We start from the raw sequence: 20,398 nt of genomic DNA on the forward strand, positions 1-20,398 counted from the left end.
CTGGACTTGGGGGCCGGACCCGGGAGGGCTGCCGCGGGTGGGGATCCCCGGGCTCCGCGCCTCCCAGCTCCAGAGGGGGCGCTCGCTGCCCCCGCGGGCCCGGCCGCCACACGCGCTAAAGGTCCACGAGAGCCGCCCTGCCAGCTGCGCACGTGACCACGCCTAGCCCATGCCCAGCCCCTCCCACCCGCGTTGCCCCTCCCCCGCGTTCTGATTGGCTGTTTTTCCCGGTTGGCCACGCCCCTCCGCTCGGTCTGGGCGCGAACCGCGCGGGTCCCGCCCCTTCCCTCGGATTGGCTGCAGCGGGCGGCCCGGCCCCGCCCCCCGGCGCTGGGCTGAGCCGCGGGTCTGGGGCTCCCGCCGCCCCTCAGTGTCGGCTCCCGGCGGCGGGATGGCGGCGGCGGCGGCGGGCTCGCTGGGGGCGGCTCCCAGCGCCGGGCCCCCGGCAGGGCCGTGCGGGGCGGCGAGCTCCGGGCCGGCCCCGGTGCCCATGAACCTGTTCGCCACCTGGGAGATCGACCGCTCGGCGCCCAGCTGCGTGCCCCGGTGAGCGGCTCCGCGGGGCGGGGCGGGGCGTGTGAGGGGGTGTGGTGTGGGGCGAGGCGATGGGGTCGGGGAGGGTCGGGGGGGCGGTGAGCGTGGGGGGCGGTGTGTGGGTGGGGGGGCGTGCGTGGGGGGCGGTGTGTGGCGGTGGGGGTGGGGAGGGTGTTGGGGGGTGCGTGGGGGGACGGTGGGGGTGGGGGGGTGCGTGGGGGGCGGTGTGTGGGTGGGGGGCGTGGGGAGGGCATTGGGGGTGCGTGGGGGGCGGTGTGGGGGTGGGGAGGGCGTTGGGGGGTGCGTGGGGGGACGGTGTGTGGGTGGGGTGGCGTGCGTGGGGGGACAGTGGGGGTGGGGAGGGTGGTGGGGGTGGTGTGCGTGGGGAAGGGGGGCAGGGAGGGTGTTGGGGGGTGCGTGGGGGGACGGTGGGGGTGGGGAGGGTGTTGGGGGGTGCGTGGGGGGGGTGTGTGGGTGGGGGGCATGGGGAGGGCATTGGGGGGTGCGTGGAGGCGGTGCCTGGGGGGGCGGGCAGGGCGTTGAGGGGTGCGTGGGGGGCGGTGCGTGGGGGGCAGGCAGGCCGTTGAGGGGTGCATGGGGGCGGTGTGGGGGTGGGGAGGGCGTTGGGGGTGCGTGGGGGGACGGTGTGTGGGTGGGGTGGCGTGCGTGGGGGTACGGTGGGGTGTGCGTGGGTAAGGGGGCAGGGAGGGTGTTGGGGGGTGTGGGGGCGGTGGGGGTTGGGAGGATGTGGGGTGTGGGGGGGCGCTGAGGCACAGACGGGGAGCTATGGGATGGGAATGTTGCTCAGTGGGGGATCTGTGGTTGGGGGCATTGCTGGGTGTGAGGAGTTGTGGGGCACAGTGTACTGGTGGGGGAGGCTGTGGGTAGACAGTTGAGTGCAGAGGCGGGGGCAGGCTGTAAGGGACATGGGGCCTATGTGGGGGTGGGTTTGTGTGACAGGGTCTTTCTGCAGTGGGTGCTTTACGAATCCCTATGGAGGAGACTGGGGTGTCCTAGGGCAGGGGGGGAGGGGTCAGGCGGTATGTGAGGGGGAGGATGGGAGCTCACTGTGAGGTGGAGCGGTGCTTTGGAAATCCCTGTACGGCGGGGTGGGGGAATCTGGCTCCGAGCTTGCCCAGCTGTGGGTCTGGGGGCTGCCAGGAGCAGACTATGGCAGGTGGATGTGGGAGCAGTGTGTGGGGGGCTCACTTGGAGCGTGGGCTGTGGTGGGCTCTACAGAAGTCTTCCCCTGGGTTCTGTGGGGTTGGCGGGAGAGGTGGATGTGAAAGACCTGGCAGGGGGGTGGCTGGCAGCTGGGGACTGGGGCTGTGAGTGGGGTGAAGAGCGTTCCTGGTGTTGCTCTTGGGGACTGATGGAGAGGGAGGGGGCAGGACATGTGGCCTGGTTGTCATGGGCGTTCAGGGCATGCATAGTGCTCTTTGGTCTTGGGGGCGCTGGCGTTCCACAGCTTGCTCTCTGTCTGCTTCCCCCTCCTCCACATCACACCCCGCTAGCCTGCTCTGGATGGAAAAATAGCAGACTCACTGCCTGCAGTGGGTGCTCAGTTTCCTCAGCTCCGCTCCACCGCCTGGGGCAGGTGCCTCGGAGAACTCCCAGCTTTGGGGCTTTCTAACCAGCCAAGACAAGAGAACCCCTGCCCTGAGGTGCTGACGATCTGAAGGCAGACTGTGTAGCGTAATGGGGCGTGGCTTGGGTCCACATGTCAACATTTCTAAAAATAGGTTCTGGAAGTGGTTTCCAAATACTTGACAAGCTTGTCTTCGTTGGTCAGTGAGTTTTACCTCGGACTCCTGGCAGTGGGTCTCCAGGAGTGGATGTGAAGAGAGTACATGTGTTTCTCTTCTTGGAAAGAGGGTGGGGGGGATAGTCATGAGGCACAGAGGGTCAGCTCCTGTTGTCCCATCTGCTCTGCAGTGGAGAACGAGTCAGGGATTGATAAACAGGGAGGGGGATTGAGCTATGCAGGATTGTGGCTGTTAAGACCAACTGCTTGTATTCTGTGCCATGGACGACATGGTCGTTGTGATGCACAAGGCAGATGATCTTACCAGCGGTGTATTTTGCATGGTACTGAGGTGGGCAATATGTCAGAGGGGCCAGGGATGAAGAAGCTGTCTGGAAATGAGGGACCTGGGGGAGTTTTCAGTGGAGGAATTAGAGAGAAGACCAGGCCTGAGAGGTTATGGGGGAGGAAATGGCCATCTTTGGATTCTGCTTAAAACAAGGTAAACAGACTAATTGTGAGTAGGTAAATGGATGTGAGCTTAGGTAAAAACCTGACAAAAACGGGCATACTTCTCTTGTTCAGAGGGCAGAGAACTGTGCTTGTGACAGTTCTAGATGGGCATGCAGGACATCAGAGTTGGCTTTTAGAAATGAGTGTCCCTCTTATTTACCAAGCTCTTACCTTGGCTTACTCAGTGCTGCCTGTCAAGAGCTTGTAGTGGTGCCCTCGCCACAGTGCATGAGTGCCTCTCTCTCTCCTCTGAAGTGCTTGAGTTACTGGCATGATAGATTGTAGTATCATTTGAAGATTGTTTTGGCAATAATTCCTCTGGCTAATACGGTCTGCTGGCCTGAGCACGGATCTGAAACGTAGCCGACTACACCTCTGTCCTGGCACAGTTTGCCTCATCTCATGAGGCAAAGCTCATCCTTTAAGAATATACTGTTGCTTCTGGCACCGGGTGCAGAAGAGAGTTTAGAAGTGCCTTTGACATCAGTGAATTCACTGAAGCTTGAATTCTAGCAAGAGAAGCAGCAGGGAGTATTGTTTCCATTGTGGAGATGGGCTGGCCAGGTTTGTACCTGATGCTCCAAAGGTTATATCTGCTGAAGTGTAGATGGCGCTTTTTTGGTCAACGATGCCTAGCTGGATTAGACCAAGCACAGATGTGGGCACATCATGTGTAAGAACTGGATGTTTCACACACGGATTTTATGTTGCAGGGGAAAGCCTTTTGCAGTAAATCCAACTGAGTTGTACTCCAATCTCTTCAGTGCAATGCAGATACTCAGAGTTGCTAAGAGTGGCCCTACTGGGTCTTACCAAAGGTCCATCTAGCTCAGTATCCTGTCTTCTGACGGTGGCAGTGCCAGGTGCCCCAGAGGGAATGAACAGAACAGGTAATCATCAAGTGAACCACTCTCCTGTCACCCTTCCACAGCTCTGGCACATAGAGGCCCAGACATCATTCCTGCCTATCCTGGCTAAGAGCCATTGATGGACCTATCAGCCATCCTCCTAGGGTGGAGTTATAAGTATCCCCTGGTGTAACCAGGAACATTTGCATTGGGTGCTAACCTTACTGATAGGTGATGCTGTCTATATCTGGATTTAGTAGACTTGCTTATAAACAAGTACAAAAAAATCCCGTGGCAACTCTTATTGCTCTTGAAACCAGAGGGTACGGAGAACTTAATTAATTATGTCTTCTGGTCAAAAAAATCCAGGCAAATGTGGCTCAAAGAGGCCCCTTGGTTACTTAGATGATAACTTAGACAGGAGATGTAGATTAGAGTCAGGGTGGCTGCTTCTCTGTTTATCTTAATGTCTATCAACACAATATGTAAGTGCTGCACAAAACGTAGGCAGATTAAAAACACAGAACAGAAATGTATCTCCATTCTTCTGGGTCTGACAAACATAGCATTTTAAAGAGCATCTCTGTACTGATGGGGAGAGGAAATATGTGAAAATAAAATAATATTAGGAAAAGTAGCGATCGGTGACTGAGCAACTTGAGTGATCACATCTGGTCTAAAATATTCTGAAATAACTATAAATTGGCAGCAGAATCCGGGATAGCAGTGTTGCTGAAAGAGAGCTTGGGGTGAGAGGACAGGATCTTGGACAGAAACTTGCAATGTGATAGAGCTGCACCTAAAAAAAAATAAAGTGCAATTTTGGGATGTATATTCATAGGCTGAGGCTGAATTACAACATGGAGCAGAGAAGTAATAGTACCTCTCTACAGCTCTAGGGTGACTTAGAATTCTTTTTATTTTTGGCCTTGTTACCAGCTGGATATTGACAAATTAAAGTTCAAAGAACAGTAATGATCGGGGACTAGATAGAGTAATTTATACAGAAAGAGTAAAGGTGCTAAATATGTGTTAGTAGCTGAGTTCAGTAGCAAGTTGGAGGTGGGACTTCAGAGGGATGCAAATGGGATAGGAAGTGGGTTGGTTGCTACGTTTGAAGAGTAATTCATGTTGTGGCTTCCCATAGAATGGGCATCCTGCGATTGACACCAAGGACTGTTCACATACCATGGTGTAAGGACAATGTCTCTGGTGTGAAAGGAATTAGGGGGTCAATGTATTTTGAGACTGGAAGGGATCATCATCTTGTCTGACTTCTTATACAACCCAGCCTGAGAATTTCACCCAGGGATTGTAGTTGATCACATCCACAGTAGCTATAGACAATTTCTCCCATTGCTGAGTCCCTTCTGAATTTAAAGATTTGCACTCTGTCTTCATCTTTAATTTATCTAACTTCAGCTTCTGGTCATTGGCTCTTGTGTCTGGTTTGCAAAGCACACAACTATCAGAAATCTTCTACCCTATAGGTACATATAGACCATGATCAAGTCCTCTTAACTTTTTCTTTAATAATATAAATAAGTTAAGCTTCCACTGGGGATTTTTCCCGATCTTCAGCCATTCTTGTAAACCCTTTGAAGTTTGGTAACGTTACTGGATGCAACATCACTGCACACAGTAACCAATAATAGTTCATTACAAGGTATTTACTGTAGGTGGGGACAACAGCTGCTTTGGGCCCTGATGTCAAACTAATATTTAAAATAACTCCAGGGTTATTCAGAAGATAAATTAGTACTCCTGTTCTAATTCAAGAGCATGTCTTTGGACTGACTGCAATATGTGAGGAATAGCTAACGAAGGATTGAGGGAGAACAGGTAAATAATTTAACTTAGGGTTTCCTTTTTGGGGTGCCTTTAAATAAAGTGCAGCTGCTGATAGGACTGGTGCCAGTTTAACTTGAAATTTGAGGCTATTCCTACTTTACAAACTGCTTGTAACAAAACACACTGGTCTTGGCGCAGAATGAGAAGTTGGAGGAAGAGGAATGACAGGCCATGCAGTCAATTTCCCCTGCGCTGGTGTAGGATTGGCTGTTGTACATCTTCTAGTGCTTTGCTTAGGTTAAATAACCTGAGCAAGAGACTCTCCTCTTCTCATGTAGACAGCTCCACAGGTTAGTACCAGCCAGGCAAATGGATAGTAAGGATTGCTAGTACTGCGTTTGTTTTTTAAAACCAAACCTTTGACTTCAGGCCAGCTATTCATATGTCTTTAGGTGCCCATGTGTTTGTCTCTTTTATACTCATCTTCCTTCTGGTTGTCATGCTCACTTGTTCTCTTGTTTTAATGAGATTATAAGATCTTCATGCTGGAGATTGTCTTAGTCTGGGGCCCAGATACTGTCTGAGGCTTTTAGGCACTCCTGTAGTAAAGTGTAGCATAACCTCACTTTTGGAAGTATTCTTGGAATGGATCTTTGTTTGTTACAAGTATGTAGTCTTAATACCCCAAGTGCTTTACGAATTAGGGACCTTTGCGCTGATTTTAGATGCTGACAAGTCTTCATAGTAACCAGCCTTGGTGCACAACCATTGGCCTTATGTCCAGCTGCTGCTAGAAATGACGCTAATAAAAGTTCCTGGGGCTCACTGCTGCCCAAGATGACACCTTTAAGGTAGATGTCCTCTGAAACAGCACATGTGAAAACACGAACAATAAAAGTAAATGATCCACTCCTCACAGCTTCCACTGTCATTACAGGGTTTATGCTGACTCACAGAAGAATAGTTATGGAAACTAGCTACTGTGCCTGGCTACTGCTGAGCCCCAGAGTGAAGGACTAAATCAAGATAAGCGCAAATGGATTTAGAATTTGCGTTTAAAAAAAAACAAACAACCTCTTTTCAGGCTGGCCAACGATATGTTAATGTTTCATTGCACAGCAGATGTGCCATCCTTCCTGATGCAGGTTACGTTCATCAGCTTTCAGGGGATATGGGGCTTGTGCTTGCCCACTCCACCCACTGAACGCACTGCCTCTGGATTAGGAAAGGCTGGGCTGGTGCTTTCTGGCTTGGGGAGCACTCCTGCCTGGTGGACAGAGCTGGCTTTCTCCGGCGGTGGGCTGTCCTGCACATACACAGAAGGAGCTAAGCACCCGGCAGCCCAGGGCAGTGTTCTCTGATCATCCTATTAGCTTTGCCTCATGTGCTGAGAAGTCCCCATACTTGGTTCCACGCTGTGCCTGAGGCCCTTTCTGCACGCAAACTCGCGTTAAAATAATTCAAATCCACTTTGCTTCACACCTCTAGTTACTGCAGCACAAGTCCCTGTGTGAACGCTCTTCACCAGCAACAAGGGCTGGTCTACACTGCGCCCCCCTGCCCATCCTGCTGTGGGCAGCAGCTTGACAGTGTAGACAGGCTCCCAGTTCAAGGTGCCTTGCTTCTTGTAGAGGTGGTTTACCTAAAGCTCTGAGAGAGCTCCCTGGCAGCTCTGGCACTGCAACTGACTACACTTTCTGTTGCCACAGCCGCACCTGAATGCTGCAAATGTAGACAAAGCCTCTGTGTCCCATGCTGATTTTGTTTAAGGGAGCTTTGTTGGAATGCTGTCAATGAGTCTTTGCTGTACAGAAAGTCTGAATAATGAACCAACCACTTGTTAGTTAAAGGGGTTTGGGAAAAAGTTGCCCTGAACTTTCTAAAAATTCCCATTTTAAAATGAATTAGGGCTCAAAGCACATAATACCACATTGGCATTTCTAGGGTTTTTCAGTACTTCTCCATTTTTACCCACTATTGTAAACAGGGTCAGAGGCACAAGATAAATTTGCTCGAAATAAAGAGGAGGTGTTTAAATGAGAACTTGAACCCATAGAGGTGCTACTGCACCTCTGACATGAAATGGAAAATAGCAGCATGCACACCAGGCAATCTGGCTTTGGAAAGTTAGGAATTTCCATGCCCCCGGTGGTCCCTTCTTCCTTCGTAGGTCTGCTCCATGTTTGTGTACAGAACCACAATCACTTTAGTGTTAAGTCCTTGTGTCTCTGGTTATGGTGAGAGAGGAGGATTCTGTTCTGGCCGGCACACCAGTGGAATTGGTGAAGTCTGTCTGTAGAATGGAATTCTGTCTGTGCAACCACAGTGTCTTGAGTAGTGCTTCATGGGAGCAAAACAAGGCTGAAGTTGTGCTGGTGCCTTTTCTATGGAGGTGGCACATGAGTCAGAAGGATCCGCCCTTTATTTGAACTGTCCCAGATGGATTTTATGGTGCTGTTAGGTAGGAAAAAAAAATCTTTTGTCTTTAGAAACTGACCTAGTCCAAACCAGACTCATTGGGAAACGATCGAGTGAAATCCAGTGGTGAGTTCCTCAGCTGTGAGCTCTTCCCCATTCCCCTGACGTGTTGGACATTTATGGGCTCATGAAAACAGGGTTGGAACTGGAAGACCAATGATGCCATGACTGTAAGTACAGCAGCAGTAGAATCCTAAAATAGGAGCGTCTCAGGTGCCTGCTGTGGCCACCCTGGATTTACCAGGACACTAGAGGGTATGCGTGTAGTAATGTTTCCACCTGGATCTAAGCCTTTGGGTGGCTGTAACTTCATCTAGACCTGTCCACCCAATTCTGAAGAAGTAGCCACGGGAGTGGTTACTGCACTAGCAAACTAGCCACATCATTCTGGAAATATATTTATTGTTCAAGCCAACTAGTCGCATTCAAGTGGCCAGATAGCCACATGTGGCAAGTGCGAGGGATAGCTCTTTTGTGAGTAGCTTTGCCCTCAGACCACAGAGCAGTAGAGGAATGGCTCCAGCCCTAGCTCTCAGAGTGGCCGTGCTGCACCCCGTCAGCAGCTGCTCTCTTAGCCCTGGGAAATCGAGCTTCCTAGTGCAGCAGTCGTGGGACTTCATCCCAGGGAAGGAAGTAGGAAGGCTGGATTCAGCCTGGCTCTGTTGCAGCTCGGTCTTGTGCTTCCTGAACGTTTGCCCTTTCCAGAGGCTGTTGCACTGCACGCTGAGGGTTTGTGAACTGGGCGTTCCTTAAGTCCAGCTGGAATCTGGTTGTTTATGTGCGTGCTGGGCTGCCTAATAAGCACTCGAGTGATTGCATGACTAAACCCGATGTAGTCACACTGAAGAGGGCCACGTGCCTTTATGTTCGCAGTGAGACTGTTTGAATAAGGTGGCCATAGTCACAGCTGTGGGAGTGTCGATGGATTCCGGGTTGTCCCTTTCAGGTGCACATTGCTGTGATTGCGAGTGAGGGGTGCTCGAAATGGAGAATGACATGCTGAGGTCCAGTGCTTGCATGGGAGAAAAAATCCCGTTTTGTAACTTACCTCATTCACCTGGTTTTTGATGATGGCTTTTGTTCAGCCCCAGATAAAAATGTTCCAAGCAAACATCTCTTCAGCTGCTGCGTTTAATGGATGCGGTTGGCGGGGATGTTACACGGGAGTAGTGCTAACCTGTTGACTGCTGTTGGCTCTCCTTTGTCACCACTGCTTTTAAACACCTCTCATACACTGAAGCTGTGACTACACTTGGAGTTATTTTTCACCAGTTCTCTGGAACTGTATTTCTCCAGCATGACTCATTTGTTTCATGCTTTTGTGTTATTCCCCATCCTCCTTTGTCTTTGCTTCACTTCTAACTTGGTATCCCCTGGCAACTTAATTGACGTGCTCTGATGTACTTATGCCTTCTTCCAGGTCATTAACGACTAATAAACCCAAACCTATCACTAATCCCTACAACACCCTACCTGCCAGACGTCCCTTGCAATTCAGTGCTGCTTTTCGCCCTCAATCCAGCTTTCCATCAATATGAGGATTCAGACTCAAACAAAAAGCTGGTATGAGTTCACCGAATGCTCACTCAGGCGCCTCTGGCTCACCAGCAGAAGTTTGGTCCATTAAGATATTGCCTCGTTCTCCTGGTCTCTGCCTAAAAGCCAGACACTTTGGTGCTTGTGTTCTCTTCAGTTGCTAACATCATAACTGGATTGAAGGTTGGTCGAAATTAGTGTTGTAATTAAGATTGGTTTGAGATTGAGTGACCTTCTACACTCTGGTAGTTCTGCTACCTCTGCAGCAAGGCGGTAACCTATCTAGGTTTTCATACCGTATCTGTTACGGTGGTGTCGATTGCTTTTGGGCACGTCTCTCTCACACACTTCAACTTGGACCACTCGCTAGATTCTTACAGGTTGTATGTATTTGTGGTTGTATCACTGTGGTCTTACCGCTGCTTGTCCTGGGACCTAGCTAAAATGGAGCTCAGCTGATTACCTTAATTTACAAACTGTTTAGATGAGCTATGGCTGTTACCTCCTCTTCTGGTATAACGCTTCTCTTCAATCTCCCTTTTTTGCCAGGTACCGTGTCTGCCAAAGGAGTGAGTGGCTGGGCAGCTATGGTCATAGGCAGCTGCTGCAGTGGATTCAGTATTTGGCTGAAGGCTGGGCCGCTCCTGATGTGTAGTTCTCGGTGTGTGGCAGGATCCCAGCTGGAAGGCTGGTGTAAGTGGGAGCTGCAAAGAACATCCTACGCTTACCTGGAGAACTAAGAGACGGTTAAGCTAATCTGCCTCTGATGGGGGGTCGTTCAGGGAAAAGTAGCAAAGAGCCAGTAGGAGCTAGTGGGAAAAATTCAAATCTGAAAGTGAATCACAGCAGCATCTCCTTTGTTAGATCGGAGACAGAGAAAAAAGAAGGGGACGGTTTCAAGATGGGGGTAGGGCGGAGGAAGAGGTTAGGTGGTTGCATAAAGTTTGTTCTTTTCGTTGTTTGGGGATTTGGAAACGACGTCTCAGCTGGTTCCTTTTGTTCTCTCCTGTAACCAGGAATCTGATCCAGGGAAAAATCCTTGTATTTTGCTTCAACTCAAAGCTCTTATAGCACCAAGCCTTTTACAATGCTTTTAAAGATAGTTGTGCTTTAATAATAAAATTGCTTTTTCTTTGTCAAAAAGTACTGGTTGATCTTCAGTGCCCTGCAGGGGCTTAAAACTGTGCCTAGTCACAAATGCATTACCATAGAGCTGACAGGTCCCTGCATTGCAATCTGTGGGATGCTGTTGTTGTTTGGGGTTTTGCCCTCAGGGAAGAGATTCCAGGTGATTTCTTTCCTGGAAATCTGATTTTGTTCACTTGGTTGTGGCAGCTGCTGACTGATTTTTGGGAAAATTGAAATCAGGAAAAGTCATGCAGTCCATCTCCTGGGGACCAGCACATTGGTGTTCCCTGTTTTTGTACATGTCCACTTACAACTTTTAAATATATTTTATCACTTTGGTGCCCTTGTTCTGGATCAGGACCCCAGTGTGCTAGGCAGCCTACAGGTGGAACAGAAATAGCAGAACACCCACAGCTAGGTCTTTGTTTCTGTTGGTGGTGCATATTCACACATGGCTTGGTGCACATAGAAAAAAATATTCTGCACATGGATGGAAAAAATCTGCACATGGATGGAAAAGATTGAGGGGGATCTTGCTGTATGGCCAGCCCATGGCTCTCGAGCTGCATGCGACTCTTTGAGCAATTAAATGGCGGGAGAAGCGTGGGGTGGTGGTGGCAGCGGCTATGATGAGTCGCTGGCATTGAGTTTGAACATGGGATGGGGGGGCATTGAGCCACGTATTATGTATTTACCTATCAATCATATCTATAAGGGTATATATGGATAGAGACAAATAAATAATACATGTTTTTTTTGCACTCTATTCATGGCTCTTACTCCCTGTTGGGTTGGCCACTCCCGTCTAAACAAACAGGTTGCTGATGCTGAAAGAGCAGTGAGGGAGTGCCAGGAAACAAGGAGGTGATATTAGTCAGCGTGGTGGGGATGGCACTGGGGTCAGTGCCCCAGGAGCTTGGGGTGGCTTTTTTGTACGAGTGGGGGCAAAGGAGAACCTGACAGGTGACAGTGAGGTTGCTTTGCACATGAGTATGGGAGGTGGAGGGCAGCATCCAGTTTGTAGCCATGGCTGACATCCTAGGATGAGCAGAGGCATGAGTTGATTGAGAGATGGTAAGTGGAGGTGGACCAGTAAGAGCCTAGAAGGTGAAACCCAGTAGTTGGCCTGTGCAGTAGAGGCTGGGGAACCAGGGAAGGGGTGAAGAGGGGATGGGGTGGTCAGAAAGACCAGTTAGGGAGATGGTCTTTGCAGTGGTGTTCTGAACAGACATGAGTGGAGGGAGATGGCTTTTGCCGAGGCCAGAGGGAAGGGTGCAGTCAGGCGATTTTTTGTGTCCATGGGCAGAATAATGTTTGTGCTCCAAGGCATGTGTGGTTGTGCACCACCAATAGAAAACACGCTGCCCGCTGCGAGTGGCTGGGGGCTCTCTGCTAACCGGCTGGCGGCACCTGACTCTCTCCTGGGTGGCCACCCAAGCAGTCAGGGAGCACTGGTGCTAGGTGAGAGCCTGGAGGAGAGTGCGAGCGCTGGGGCTGGATAGGAGAGGCAGTATCTGAGACATGGTTTTCACAGCGTGGTTGTGAGGCCCTACTTGCGCAGGAAGGGAAGGGGAGTGTGAGTTGAAGATGCCCATGTTATGGGCGTAAGCAACAGCCAGGTGGGTGGTGTTACCCACAGTGGTCGAGGATATGGGGTGGGGGCTCGTGGGATGAAGAGCTGTGTCCACAAGAAGTCAGACAGGCTAAGATTGCCGCAGCAGTGGGGTCGCACGACTTGCTCCCTTGCCTCGTGCGCCCCTTTGGGAAGGTTCCTTGCTGTTAAAGGGCAATGTGGGTAACCCCATTTCGTAGCATCATAGAATCCAAGGGCTGGAAGGGACCTCAGGAGGTCATCGAGTCCAGCCCCCTGCCCAAAGCATTTCTCATAGCCAAGCCTTGCGTATCACACTGATGGGATGTCTGTGCTCCTAAGTTTTCATGACAAAACTCCTGTCACTACCCAAGCTCTCAGCGGAAAAGGAAACTCAAACTCTCACGGTCCTACAGTAGCAGAGAAGTCATTGTGTCAGTCTCTATTCTAACAAAGCAAACCAGCATCATCTCGCACTGTCAGGGCTGACAGAATAATTTATTAGATGACGAGCTCTGGTGGGACAGACCCACGTCTTCAGATCTCAAGGAGAATCCGATGAAGTGGGTCTGTTCCATGAAAGCTCATCACCTAATAAATCATTTGGTTAGTCTTTAAAGTGCTACGTGATACTGGTTTGTTTTCTCATGCACCTGCTGTCCAGCCCTACAGCTGTGCTCTGCGGGTGTGTCTACACTACAGTGTTTTGTCAACAAAACTTTCATCGACACCCAAAAGTCGACAAAACAAAACTCTCCGTGCTCGCTCCCTCTAGTCAGCCGATCATGGGGGGCACCACCATTGACAGCGTGTGCAGTGCATTGTGGGTAGGTGTCCCACCCTGCAGCATTGTGGGAAAGCAGAGCTGGCCCTGCACGTCTTGGGATTCCCCCCGAGTTCTCCCACACCCTCCTCAGATGCCCAGAGCAGCACAGGAGCAGCGCTGGGAGCTCTCCCTGCTGAGGGACGTGGGAGCAGGACAGCAGCCTGTCCCGCTCCCCTCGCAGCCGCCGCCGCTGTGCAGACCAGGAGCAGGCTGATGATTTGCTCTTTGCTCCCCCATGGGAGTGAGCGGCTCCCTCAGCTGTCAGACACACGCTGGGGCTTTGAGGGGCGAGGGGCGCATGCCTGCAGGGCACCAGCGCCCTCAGGGCACAGGCATTGTGGGATACTGGGGGAGGCTAGTTCTGTGGCTAAGACGGACATGAGCGTCTAATCTGGCTTTGTCAACAATAAAGAGGAGGCGAAAGGAAAGTTTCAGGGTGGGTGGGGGAAAGTGTTTTGTCACAAAAGTGGGTGATTTTCCTGACCAAAGCTGCAGTGCAGCCTGTACACGCTCATGGTTTGTCTCCAAAAGACACTTGTTGGCAGCAAAACTTGGTGGTGTGGAGATACCCAAAGTAACTCCCTGAATGTGTTTCCGTCTCTTCCAAGCGCATAGGTGGCCTGTGGCCAGCCCTCAGCCAGGTGTGACGTACAGATGTTTCCACCCAGCCCCATGCTTCAGTCCTACCAGCCTCCCTTCCTGGGTTCCGGCACTACTCTGAATTTGTGCACCACCTGGTCGCAATTGGTTTCCCCTCCCACACTGGCTGGGTGGCAAGTGGGTTTGGTTAGTCTGGTCAATGGGAAGGGGACCAATGTGTTTTGGGGTGTTCTGGCATGTGCTATGGGGAGACAGTCCACTGTGAAAGGACTGTGGGTGAATTGAAGGTGTTGGATCTCTGATGAGATGGTCTTGTCTCATTTGTTTGAATACCTCAGTTCTGCTCTTGGGCCCCTTAACAGATAGCAGCGTTCCAGGTGCCATCACAAGGAGCTACACAACCTGTTAATATCCAGCTCCCTGAGGTGCTCACCCTCTGCACTGGAAACCCAAATTTTCTATTGGCCTTTTTTGACACGTGTTGCAAATTCATGTGACTAGACCGAAGACTGCGAGCTTATGCTATGCTCTCTGCTAGGTCTTCCCGCGTCCGTCTCCTGCAGAGCCTGTGACAGCTGCTTTGTATTGTGAAATCAGTTTTCGGTCTCCCGGTAGCATTCCTAGCTCTGAATTTTTTGAATATCTGATTTTGAGACCACATCCAAACCCCTGTGTATAATTTACAGCTACTGACTTCCCCTCGCCCATTTTCTTTTCATTTCTTTCTAAAACCAGTCGTGTTTGACTAGTGCTCTTTATAACCTGCCTCCATGCTGCCTACCGCTTTGTCTCTTAATACCTTGTTCCATTGGATTGGCGGGGCAGAGACAGGATTTTTAAGGCTGTAATTTCCAGTATAATTCACTTTAAAAAAATGTGGTCCTGCCTTTGCTTTTTTTCCCTTCCCCGGTGGAATTCTCCTCTTTTCAGTGATGGTTCAAAGATTGGTGCAGCAAAGTCTCTGGGTTCTGGAGTGTGTCTCATTCAGATCAGCTGACTGCTGTTTTTGTCAGATCTTTCTTTCCAACCTTCAAAGATCTTTTCTGTGCTTTTTCATGATGCTTTTTGAAAAGCAGCTCATTGATTTTCAAGTAATCCAGTCGTTCTCTCACTTATTAATGGATCTGCTTTCTTCTTTGTTTTGAAAGCCCTTCAGATGGCTTATGACAGCTTTTGGCACTATTAACTTACTGCTTTCCCCCCCCCCCCCGCTCCTGTCTCCCCCTGCAAACCTTGGCTGGATGATTCTTCTGGTTTGGTGATGTCTCTGCTTGCCGTTTCCAGGCTAGGTTTGTTTTTATCCCAGATCTTTGAACCAGTCCCTTGTGAAGCCACATTGGTCGAATCTTATTCCTTGCATTCTTTTTCAAAGAGTCTGTAATTTGTGGTGCTTTAAGGAGTTCCTAGGATTTTCTTTTGCTGCACTCGTAAACTTCAGTGTTTCCTCCTGTTTCACTTGAGAGTTCCTGAATTGACCAAAACCTGCTTTTCTGAGCTGTCCTACCCTGATTGTCGTTGCTTTGATCTTGTCACCCTTCATTACCTTGTAGGGCACCAGTTCCAAATGGTCCACCTTTTCTCACATGCTTGTTGGGACCCTACACACCCTTGAGAAGCGGATTCCGGGTACCCACTTTAGTTGAAACCCTAGCTTTCCAGAACGGCGGGTATGTGCCTAGAATAAATTATGTAACTAAACTTTCTTCCTGTTGCCTGTTAAGTCCATCTCATTCCTGGGGGATGTTCTGTGGTTTTGGATTACTTTGGGAGCTGGTCCAAGAAGCTTTAGTTTCCCTCTCCTGGAGAGGTGTAGGAAATACCCATGTTGGTGTCTTCTTTTCAAAGTGTAATTAGCTAGATGGAAATCATTTTAGTCTGGTTTTGCATTCGTGCTTCTTTAGTTATTTTCCTGAAGAGAGGTGGATTCTCATTGGTTGGGAACCATTACAATGTGTTGATTTGCAACTAAATAGAGCCTCTGTGCTACATGTGGGATTGAAGGCCCTCACCTGGGAGGTAGGAGGTGTGGATTCATGTTATCTGTCTGCCCAGAGGCAGCTCCAGGCACTCTGTGACCCAAAGCAAAGCTTCAGCGTGCCTGCTCTAGAGATGCTTTTCTCCCCTCCCAAAGCTGGCACAACACTGTCTTTTCCTATTTGCTGGAGCCAAACAGAATATTTTCCCTGCCTGCTTTGATTTGTTGGCCAATCCTGGGACTAGTCCTGGCTGCATTAGGGTTTCAAAAGCATAATTGCTAACAAGTTGTAAAGTGTCTCTTCCTGGAGTCTATCTGAGGCCATAAATGGTTCAGATGTAAACACCCCGATGTGGTGTCATTTTAGCTCATTAACACATCATGCTTTTGCCTGTGGAAACAATGGCTATGTCATTTAGCGACAGGTGCCCCACCACAGTCTGTTAGCTCTGCCTCTGGAAAGCTTGAGAGTTTGCTTCTCACGCCCTTCTCTGCTATTTTCTGCTGGGAAAAGTGGAATCCACTTGCTGAGCCATACAGCTAGCAGCTGTGCTGAGTGTGCTTTCTTGTTACAGTTCCCTCGAAAAACAGCCACAGAGGTAGGGGAAATGCTGCGTTCCTGCCAGTTTGTGGGGAAGAGGAGGGGGAAACGTTGACATGAAAACAACTTGTGTATGAACTGTACTGCTCCAGTCCCGGTAGCATGGATGCACTTGTGTCTTACGGCTTCCTTAGATACACATTGTACGCGCGTTAAAGCTACAACCAGACCAGTGAGAGCCGCCATGGCTTTGCCCATGCTTGGGATTAATCCCAATTCAGCTCCCAGGGGCCAGCAGTCAGTGTGGCTGTATCCCTGCAGACTAGCACTGAGACAGGGAGCTGTGACTTACATGGGTCAAGCTTCCCTGGGTTATGCTCTGTTGGTGAAAACGGCAAGTCACTTGGTCAGCAGTCTGGGTGTTGCTATGGGCTGAATTGGGGTTAATTCCGAGCGGTGACAAGGCCTCTGAGAACAGCCATAGGTAAACAAACACGCTGCCTGCGGAACCCAAGTGTTTAAGAGCTAGAAAAGAAACGGTTAAAGACCCACATCTTGCCTAGCCCACATCACACTGTTCTGAGGATTTCCCCACGACACAGGCTCAGCTCTGAACTGGGTGAAGGAGGCTGTTGGATTTTTAATGTACTTTTGAGATTTTGGTTTCTAATATTTTGAGGGGCTGTAACAGCACAATTATTGGGGTCTATCTCCTGGAAATAAAGAGAGAGGTGGCCTTGTGTTTTAGATACTTGAATGGTATTTATAGGTCTCAGTTCAATTCCTGACTTTTCCGAGTAGGATTTGGTGATACAGCTGAGATTAGGGCCCCAGCTGGGCTGGGTAGTGTACCTCAGTCCTTGCCTGGAAGATCTTACGGTATAGATAGATAAGCCAAGGGATGAGGCAGGAAACAGAGGCACAGGAGAAATGAAGTGACTTGCCCAAGGCACCAAAGCAGCCCAGTGGCAGAGGTGCAGTAGACCCCATGTCTCCTCATTCCCGGGGCACTGGAGCCTCCCAGCCTTTCCTGGGTGAGTGTGTGGCATGTGTCCATTAGCGGTTCTGTTCCAAGCTTTTCATGGGCTTGGAGCTTGTAATTAGCAAATCTAGTGCCTGGCAGTTACCTTAATGTAACTGCAGCTGAGACTTCCCTGCCGGTGCTGTACTCATGTGAGGAGATTACATCTCCTTTTCCCTGCGAGAGCAAACAGAAGGGTCATTTTAAGGCTGGGATTTCACAGTGTTCCCTGTGGCTGTCACACCCACTGCCCAGTGACTTTCAGCAGGCGATGGCCATCTGACGGTTGGGGGCCCAGGATTCCCACCACGAAGGTTTTGTACCTGGGATGGCTGGATTGCCATATTAATGTAAAGCCATGGAGGGTGCTGGCCAAGCTGCCAGGCTTCTCATTCAGTGCCCGCCTGAGTGTGCAGGCACTGGCTATCTGACACGTTAGCCAGGCGCGCCGCCTCTGCTCCAAGGGTGCTAAAAAGTGCTCTGGTGTGACAAGCTGCCAGCTCCTGGATTAGCACTTGGTTGCATCTCTTGGTTAGTGCTGAACTTTCCTGGGTCGCTGCCCACCAGATGAGTCACTGAGCCTCACTGGGCCTTACCTGCCTCCTCTTCAGAAAAGCTGGCCCTCAAGAGCCCTTGTGAAGGGATGTCAGTTATCTGCATCTGACTGGCTCAATCATGGGAGGTTTTGTCTGATAGTGGAGCAGGGCGCAGGACTTCCACTTCCCATTGGGTGCCTTTGCCTGGTCTTGAAATTGATCGTGTGCCCCCCAGTCCGGAGGTCTGCAGGGGAAGTTTGGTGGGAATTTTACGAGGTCCCAGTATCTACTTTCAGTTGTCACAAGTAACCTGGCTAGTTTGGGGGGAGGGAACATCTTCCTCCGCTGGGGCCATATTTACTTTCCCTCTGGTTTTAGCTAACAGAAAGGTAAACCGTTTGAAAAAACGAGACACCTCTTGTCCTGGAAAACTATCTCGTGCGCGTGAGCCTGTGTTATAAAAAGGTTTGGATTTGTAGTTGTGTGTGGCTGTCTGCCCAGTTAATATTAAATTGCTTGTAAAAAAGTCAAAGGGGCCATTTTATAACGTTAACATGGAAGCGCTTGTCTGGTTTGATTAATTTCAAAGCTCTGTGCTAGCTGTCAGTAAGCTATGACCGTAAAAATCTGAGGACATGCTGATTTTTTTTTTTCCTTTCCCTTGTTAAAGGGAGATTGAAATCAACCCCCTAGATAGTCATATTGTCGCTAAAATATTGTTGCTGGGAAGGCTTCCCACTTACCGGAATAAACCATGTAACATGGCCGTACTGGAGACGGAGCTCCGGGTCCCAGCTCTTGGATCAGCTTTTATAGCAGGGCTACTGACAGGCATCAAACCAACCTGTCAGCCCTGTATATAATGGAAACCATTTTAAGGTAGGGGTGCTGCAGCTCCCTTGTACACCCAGTTCCAGCGCCTCTGCCCAGGTTCGACAGTTCCAGGAATACAGGACTCTACTGACTGAGCTCAAGGCACATCTGCTAATTCCCTGCTCTCAAAGGACCTTTACGTTCTCCAAGCTTCAGCAAGTCAAAAGGCCACAGCACGTTCACATAGCGACCAGCCCTTGTGCCATTGTCGACAGTGCCAAAAACCTCCCATGGACATTGATAGAAGCACGGTGTGGTCCCAAATGATACAAAAAATAAGACTTTGCTTAGTGACAGCCCGTGCTCCCAAAAACAGGCCGTGCCTGTGAATTTTCGAGGAGGACATAGATGGCAGGACCTGTGTTTGAGCTGGGAGCAGACCAACAGCGGATAGGTAGGTATAAAAAATTGCCCTGTACGTTGATGAGCTATTATATCACTTATTTCAGAAAGGCCTGAAGAAAACAGGTTAATCTGTTTTTTTGGAAAGCAAATCTGATATCTTAACGCCCAATGGATTTTCCAAGCCACGGTTACAGGGCTGTTAAATGAGGGCTTTTATAGAAGATGGTGTGCTGGGGTTCGGGGTCCCCAAGCACTGCACCCCGGCCGCAGGCAGGATTGACTCTCAGCAGGTAGAACAGGAAGTTTATTAGGCGACAGAGGCACAGAGTCTTACAGAAGAGTCAGTGCAGCAATCAGAGATGGTTATTCCAACCCATCTTGGGGAGAGAAGGTCGAGGGGTGCCCCCCTGGGGTGTAGCTTCCCCCCAGCCAGGCTGGCTGCCTTCCAGCTCGCTCCCCTCCAGTTCCTAACTGCCGCCTCCGATTCAAACCCCGCTCAGCTCCTCCCTGCTCTTTGTTCAGGTCAGAGGTGTTACCTGTCAGCTTAGTTTACAGCCCCAGCGGTCATCCTTAGCCACTGGGAGCTGCTCTGCCTGTCACACATACATCCAGGCTGAGTCTCCCATGCAACCCCCCCACTCCATCACAGATGATTACCACTGGAGCGACGAAGAGTGTATATGGCCTCTTCGTAATACCTGATATCGCAATTACTCCTGCGAATTTTACGTTAGATCTGAAAACAATCTTGGGAAAAGCTAAGGAGACCTCCTCCATTGTGAGGAACACCAGTAGGACTTAAATGTACATGATGGAAGAATATAAGCCTTGTAGGCTAGGGGAGTTGCAGATTGCTGCAAACTCCCCACGGTAGCGCCCCAGTAAGATCCCTGCTCTGCCAGTAGCAAAGGCAAACCCCGCACGTCTGCAGGAGTTCCACGCCAATGGCTTAGTGCAGAACCAGTTCTCCTCCTCCTGGTCAATGTACAGAAACCAGCATATTGTTTCTCCTGCCATCTGTACCACAGCAGTGACTGCTTCCCTCCAGCAAAGTATGTGAGGGCCAAAAATGACTAGAAAACCATCTCATCCCAAATGGCACTGCTTAGAGACAGTGTGGGGGGCGATTTTCCCAGGCATTGGAAAGTCCTTGGGATTTGAGTCCCTATTGCCCCGAGATAGTCTGGGAAATCCCATGCTGTTCCCCAGCTTCTTGACCAGAGAGCAGAGAACCCGCCCCCCAGCCCCCACCAGCCAGTTGTTGTGCAGCCTACTCGACCAAACTAGCCCATGCGATTTGGAGCAATGCGCTGTCAGTCTGCTCAGAACCAGTGTGTTACAGTGGGATGAGCCTGGCCTGCCTGAGTGTGCAATACGCCGGCAGGGCAAATGGACCGCAGAGGGTCCCCAGAGTACTCCTCTGTGCCAAATGCAGAAGGTTACCCAGAGCGTGGTTGCAGGAGAAGCAGCTGGTGGTTTCACTGTCTGTGTGGTGGTAGAAATCTGTGTTTGTTCTGC

At 50.3% G+C, this 20,398-nt stretch overlaps 1 protein-coding gene across 5 annotated transcripts in view; it reads left to right on the forward strand.

Annotated features, from left to right (window-relative positions):
* The first annotated feature begins 339 nt into the window (after nt 1-339).
* LOC142010801 (phosphofurin acidic cluster sorting protein 2-like) overlaps nt 340-20,398 on the forward strand; it is a 101,052-nt gene continuing 80,993 nt past the window's right edge. For 3 of the 5 annotated variants that reach the window (XM_074989255.1, XM_074989256.1, XM_074989259.1), the window contains exon 1: nt 340-546. In XM_074989255.1, the coding sequence (XP_074845356.1) occupies nt 392-546 (155 nt within the window). In that variant the 5' untranslated portion in view covers nt 340-391. The remainder of the gene's footprint in view (nt 547-20,398) is intronic. The other 2 variants (XM_074989258.1, XM_074989257.1) reach the window with 2 other exon arrangements.

Source organism: Carettochelys insculpta, chromosome 3 (genome assembly GCF_033958435.1).
Source record: "Carettochelys insculpta isolate YL-2023 chromosome 3, ASM3395843v1, whole genome shotgun sequence".
NCBI lineage: Eukaryota > Metazoa > Chordata > Testudines > Carettochelyidae > Carettochelys > Carettochelys insculpta.